Below are 7,130 nucleotides of genomic sequence, written 5' to 3' on the forward strand. Positions count from 1 at the left end.
ATTATAGCACTAGTTTGTTTCTCTTAAAACATAAATTGGTTGTTTTAGAACATTCAGTGATCACAGATGGAAAATTACATAGAAAGGAGTTTGATAAGAGGGAATGTCTTGATGTCTATTTCCCACCAATTATAAGTTCCCCAATAATTCAAGCTCTTTGTCATCAATTTTTAAGATGTGTAAAACCATTAGTTATTTATCTGTGCAAAATAAGTGGCTATTGTATAGTTCTTTTCAGGTCTTCTGTTGGGGAAGGGGTCAATTCCTATGCTCTTTAATCTCTTTCCAACAGGGCCTCCCTGTGTTAAGAGCAAGGAGACCTGTCTTGGTAGCAGCTCATATGAAAAATGTCAGGCATCTTAAACGACTGAAAGTTTTGTGTGAACCAGCAATGTGTTGCGGCAGCAGACTTAGGCTTCACCAGTGAAAAATTTTGGATGTGATTTTCTTTCTGTGCCTTGATGCATCTATATTATGTACAGCATTTTATATGCACTTTAGGGTTCTGAGGTTTAAGGTGGACATTGACATTTGTCGAACAGGTGACTAAGATAGTAGTGGATAAGGAAATCCTGTCATTCATCAAGCAGTTGAAAGAACTGAGGCTGTTGTGCTTGTTAGGCATCCTAGAGACAGTTGAGGAATCCTCATGTGAAGGTGGGAGTAGATTCATTATGGTTCCACATGGCAAAACTGCAGACCTTGGAAAAAATGAGGTGGCGTTTCTCTTTGGCTTGATATATATTTTTGTGCACACATACAAACATGCAATTTATTTTCCTTTGGTTTAATATAAATGAATACATATGTATGAATGAATATATACATGTATGTGTATATGTACACATACACATCTGTTCATATAGTCTAGCCAATCAGAGACTGAAAGCTGTCAGAACATGACAAGGCAAATGCTAACTACATCCCATCAGGTTATTTCTGTATGTTATAGCCTTTGTGTGTATCATCTAGTATTGGACTAGGCCTTAGAAAGGAGTGTCTGGTCACTGAAGGGAGCAAATTTCTAATCATTGTATTTAACCTGAGTTGGATGGATCCCAACTAAGTAATAACATAAAATGCATTTATTGAATTTAATCATTCATTCACTTCTTTTTTTGGGGGTGAGATGCTGGGGATTGAACTCAGGGGCACTCGACCACTGAGCCACATTCCTAGCCCTCTTTTGTATTTTATTTAGAGACAGGGTCTCACTGAGTTGCTTAACACCTTGTTTATGCTGAGGCTGGCTCTGAACTCGCAATTCTCCTGCCTTAGGCTTCTGAGCTGCTGGGATTACAGGCATTCTCCACCGTGCCTGACTTCGTTAACTTCTGTTCATCTCATCCAAATTTCGTTGGTAATGTCCAAAGCATCATAATCAGGAGCCAAACATATGTTGTCTTCTCTCCATGAGTCCTGATCAGGATGTTCATCTTGACCACATCATGTGTCTTAGAGCTTCTTTGCAGCCTTTTTGACTTGGTACTTGCTGACCTTGACATCCACAATCAGCATGAATATGTTGTTGTCTTCTATCTTCTTCATGGTCCACTCAGTGGTCAGGGGGATCTTGTGAAGGTGTAGTGGTCAAGCTTGTTTCTCCTGTGGGTGTTCTTCTGAGGGTATTTGGTCTGCCTCTGGAACCTCAGTGTCTTGGGATGCCAGAAGTGGGTGACATCTGTTTTCCTTGTGACTGTGGACACATTTCAACACTACCTTCTTGACCTTCAGAGTCTTTGCTTTGGCTTTGACTTTGGCTCTGGGATGGACATGAACGTCCTTCTTCGCTTTCAGCACCATCTTGGTGAAAAGCTCATTCACTTACTTTTCATGGAGACCTTTCTATGTGCCAGGCACCATGCCCAGTGCTGCGAGATAAATCAGAGGGTAAGAGGTTGAATTAAGAAACTTTAAAGATCCCGTTTTATCTGTGGTTGAAAGAAATTGCTTGATGTTTCTGTTTTCTTTGCCTTAAATGTGGAGATCTGATTGTGTGTTATCCATTTTCTTTTAAACATTCCATTGTGTTACTATCATATTTCCTCTGTGATATAGAGTAATGCTTTATATCATTCTCTGAAAGATTGTGGGCCTTTAACATCATGTTTGTGCAATATTTTATTTTCCTACCTTTGAGCTTAAAGGTTAAAGTTGAATGTGGAGTCAGTTTTTGATGGAATAATATTGATTTTTTTCATTGGAAATGTTTAATTCCAGGTTGACTTAACATGTTTTTAAAGATTCAGGATTTATTACTAGGTGCAGTGGTGCATGCCTGTAAATCGCACTACTTGGGAGATTGAGGCAGGAGGATTGGAAATTTGAGGCCAGCCTGGGAAACTTAGGGAGACTATCTCAAAATAAAAAGACTAGGGCTATATCTCAGTGGTAGAGCACCACTGGCTTCAATCCTCAGCAATGCAGGAAATTAAAAAAGGTTCAGAATTTATCCAAAAGTATCATAAGAGAACATAATGTTTTTAAATGTAACAGGATATTATTTATTAATATTGTTTGAAGTTCATTGCACTTAAAATATATATGAAGGAGTCAGACTCCAGTTACACCCTCATTTTTATGAGGGAAGTTATAGTTTGTGTATACTATGACCATGAATCTTTAACTTCAGTTTTGTAGATTGATCATCTATCTGAGCAAATCCTACTTCTGCCTGAAGAGATCAGATAGTACCAAGAGAATGCAGAGGTGCCAAGAACAAAGTGTACAGATTTAGAGGTGATATTGGTCTCTGTACATTTTGGCTATCAAGTAAGGCCAGCTGTTCATTTGTTTCTTGTCTAGGTTTGGAATTCACCCAGTTGCAGGCCGAATGCCTGGTCAGCTTAATGTGCTGCTGGCTGAGGCTGGGGTGCCATATGATATTGTGTTGGAAATGGATGAGATCAACCATGATTTCCCAGGTAAGTGACGGGGATGATGAGGATGTTTAAATATTCATAATGTGAATAAAGTGATGCCAGACTTAGAATATCAGATATGTAGTCAAAATTAAATAAACTGAAAGTATTGAATAAGGCATGTAAGCAGCATGGTTTAATTTTGCTCCTCTGTGAAGAGCTGGAGGTCGGCGCAAATCCTGCGGTTTAATGCACAGGTGAATCTGAGGTCTGGGCAGACATGTCTCTTGAATCCAGGTCCTGACTCTCAGTAGCTTGTGGCCTTGAACTAGCTCATTCTTGCCAGTGTCTGAGGTTATACTGGTCTTTTTCTTTTTTTTTGAAGTACTAGGACTTCATGAGATAAGGTGCTGTACTTCATAGCTGTCATTTGTAGATGTTGAATGGTGATGACATTTGGCCCAAGATCGTGTTTGTTAAAGTTAGACCAGTTCCTTCTGGCAAGTATCCACTGTAAACTTAAAAAACACTGTTTATTTGAAAAAAAAAAAAAAAAAAAAAAAAGAAATAGTGTGTATTTCTAGATGCACGTGGCATTTCTGGCAACATCCTAAGATATAGTTTAAATTATAACCTTAAAGAGAGAATCTAGGCCATTTTAATTTTATGTCCCTTTTAAAATTTCCCTGTTGCTAAATTATGTATAAAACCAGCCAGTTCCAGGAATTATGGAAACAGCTTTAATATGGTACAGACTTTTAGACCATTGTCTTTTAGACATTAGATTGCATCTTAATTGGTCATTTTAAAAGTTGAAAATGGATGCAGATCTTATAAAATCATATTACTAGCAAGATCATTTTGGGATTAAAAAATTATAAAGTCAGATTAGGCAGATCCATTGGGTGGGGTAAGTGTAATAAAGCAGGCTCTAGTCAGGAGGCAAGTTTCAATGCAGGACCTATTACAGCTTTTTAGCTGTGCAACATTGTCTAAGTTGGCTGATTTCTCTGATAAAGTTGTTTATATAGTGCTTGCCATGAGTGAGCATCCTAAAAATATCAGCTTTTGCTATTATTATTTTGAATTCAGATCACTATAATTTACCTGACCTCCTTTGTTTTTTATATTTTCTGTTTTTTCTTTTTTCATATAGACACTGATTTGGTTCTTGTAATTGGAGCTAATGACACTGTTAATTCAGCAGCTCAGGAAGACCCCAACTCTATTATTGCAGGCATGCCAGTCCTTGAGGTCTGGAAATCAAAGCAGGTAAAGTTTCAGACTTGTATTTCATCCTGATGATCAAAGGTCACTTAAAATATGCACATAGGACTTTCTTTGGTCATGTGATGAGAAATAATGCCGCCTTTTAGGAGGCCCAGGATTAAGTACATGTTTAGAGTCTGATTCTCTGTGTCCAGCTTCTGTCTATGCTCTGGCCACGAGAGAACCTGAGAGAAAGCCTCATCATGAGTAGAACCAGATGAGATTATGTGGACAGATTAACAAAATCCGTAACCACAGCTGAAAAAAGAGCTGTGAGCTTTTGGAATGAGTCTGGCCAGTTTCCAGATGGAGTCCAGTGAAGCAGATGGCTTCCCTCTGGGACAGTGAGTCAGCATCATCGCCTTCATATACCAAGACAAGCACATTTTTTTAATTTAATTTTTTTTGAAAAGGAATTTGTAAGTTGTTATGGAGTGTCTAGCAGAAAGGTGATTTAGAAAGCCAAACAATAACATGGCATAAGAGAGCAAGCTTTGCACATGTACATTATTTGTGAAGAAAGCTAATTGCTAGATTCTGGAGAACTCAGAGGCTTATAAATTTTCTTCTGTCCCAGCAGAGGGTATATCTCTTTATTACTCCTGAGTCACATCTGCATTTTAAGAATTATAGCATAATGCACATTTTTTCTTTTAATTTTGTTTCTTTTTGTTGTAAATATATGAGCTTAAAGCAGTATTTGAGATTAGTGTGTAGACATAAAATACACTTGTTCATGTGCATATAAAATATTAGTGCATCAGTAATCAATATTTGAGTTTGCAGAAAGCATTACTTGACTAATGTCATGCAGTGCATGAATACATTTTCACTGTCTGCATTTCATTAATAACTGATGAGACATTCATTAGGACAGTATCCATAATGCATGTCATTAGAAATATCTGTAGCACATCAATACTGTGGATTGACTTACCACTTTCATTGTGATTTTTAGGAGCATTCTGTTAGTGATTAGTTCTGTCCTTGAGAGATGCTGGATTGCTTTTTGGGATTTTTTTCCCCAGAACTTTCTGATATCCTTTAATAGAAAAGAATCATACCATTTCACCACTCAACCTCATTTATTTTTAGAATTTGTAGTAGGTATTTATGAACTAAGTTCATTCTCTTTAACTTATTCATAGAAAGATAAACTAAATGCTATTTTCCAATCTAGAAAATGTTATTCATAATCATTATAGAGAAAAACAAAGAAGAAAGTCACTGTAATCATTTCACTTAAACAACTATTAACATGATCTTTTATCTAATTAACATAAGAATATGGCCACACATTAAAAATTAACATTGATACAAAGAAAAATACATTTAAGAGGGCTGGGGTTGTCACTCTGTGGTAGAGCACTTGCCTAGCATGTGTGAGGTACTGGGTTCAATCTCCAGCACCACATAAAAAGAAATAAACAAAACAAAAGTATCGTGTCCCACCTACAACTAAAAAAATACATTTTAAAACACTCCTGATATATTTTAAAAGTCTCTGTATTAAAGACAGTAGTGGTACATGCCTTGAGTTAGGAAGAAGTCCTGGTATGCTGTTGCATAGTTTGGTAACATTTGACAATGTACTGTATATTTCAAAAAACTTAAAGGAAGGAATTTGAATGTTTTTGCAATAAATAAATAGCACTGGAGAAGACAGATATCTTTAGACTGACTTAATTATACAATGTATGCATGTATTGAAATGTCACCTAATACCCTATTAATGTGTGCAATTTCAATGTTTTCATGTAGCATATAAATAAAAAAGAAATGTGAAAATTATAAAAAATAACAACAGAAAGCAAAGTTAGGGAAGGGCACTGTTTGTGTGCCCAGCAGACCCTAAACAGGTCCGTTAAATACACTCTCTCATTTAACCCTTGTTTCTTAGGTCATTGTCATGAAGAGGTCTCTGGGTGTTGGCTACGCTGCAGTGGACAATCCAATCTTCTACAAACCCAACACGGCCATGCTTCTAGGTGATGCCAAGAAGACATGTGATGCGCTGCAGGCAAAAGTTAGAGAGTCCTACCAGAAGTAAATACTAAAGCTCAAGCCGGTGTCTGATGACGTCACTGCTTCAGTGTAGAAGTGGGCAGAAAGCATCAGTATATGTGGCTGATCCACATCTGTAGCAAAGCTCTTGGAAAAAAGGAAGACTAAAAAAAGCCAAGAAAATAGAGGGACATTTTTCAAGAACAGGGATCCCTCAATTTTATAAAAAAGATTGAAAATTCTGAATGTTTATCTGTGCATACATTTTTGGGGTTATGAAGCAAAAGTATTTTATAAAAGGAGAAAGAACAACCTCATTTTAGATATAATTCTGTTGAATTTTTAAATTCCGCTTCTGTAACCAGAAACATTTTCAGAAGTTGAATGTTTAGAATTTCAGGACTTACATAATGTTTGGGTCTAAAAAATACGACACAATATAAACATTGCAGATACCTGCATTTTTGTTTTCTCAACAGATGTGACTAATTTGAAACTTTTGTCAGTTCCTAAATTGTCCCATTGCATTTTAACCATAGTTTGAATTGATCTAATTAAATCTGTTTTAAGTTTTCAAACTTACTTCAGATTGTAGATTTTAATGGTATATTTTCTCACTTCTATTTTAATACATTAAAGGACTAGATAATCTTTCAGAGATGCTGGAAACAAATCATGTGCTTTCTATGGTCAATGAAACAACTTGAAATGAACATTGATAGTATTCTTGAAAACCCCATTTCCAATTGGAAATCTCTTTAATTTCAATCAGTTTAGTACTCTATTAAGTGCACTTGATGGAATTCAGCTATTTGACAAATAAAATGAATTTATCATGTTTGCAAGTGATGCAGCAGTTCTCTGGTGACGAAAGGCTAACACTGAAAAGCTCTGTCTACTACTAACTTTGGGGGAAGACTCACTACTAGGAAATAGATGAAATTAATCTATCTTAACTAATAAGAATGGATTTTTTTTCAAACCAGTGAGTTTTGG

General features: G+C 36.3%; 1 protein-coding gene across 8 annotated transcripts in view; it reads left to right on the plus strand.

The window, feature by feature from the left end:
- The window catches only part of Nnt (nicotinamide nucleotide transhydrogenase), a 93,621-nt gene extending 86,829 nt beyond the window's left edge, over window positions 1–6,792 (plus strand). For all 8 annotated transcript variants that reach the window (XM_047555540.1, XM_047555536.1, XM_047555542.1 and 5 more), the window contains 3 exons: window positions 2,806–2,924; window positions 4,018–4,133; window positions 6,031–6,792. In XM_047555540.1, coding sequence (XP_047411496.1) covers window positions 2,806–2,924; window positions 4,018–4,133; window positions 6,031–6,180 — 385 coding nt within the window. In that variant the 3' untranslated portion in view covers window positions 6,181–6,792. The remainder of the gene's footprint in view (window positions 1–2,805; window positions 2,925–4,017; window positions 4,134–6,030) is intronic.
- Window positions 6,793–7,130: the final 338 nt, after the last annotated feature.

Source organism: Sciurus carolinensis, chromosome 6 (assembly GCF_902686445.1).
Source record: "Sciurus carolinensis chromosome 6, mSciCar1.2, whole genome shotgun sequence".
NCBI lineage: Eukaryota > Metazoa > Chordata > Mammalia > Rodentia > Sciuridae > Sciurus > Sciurus carolinensis.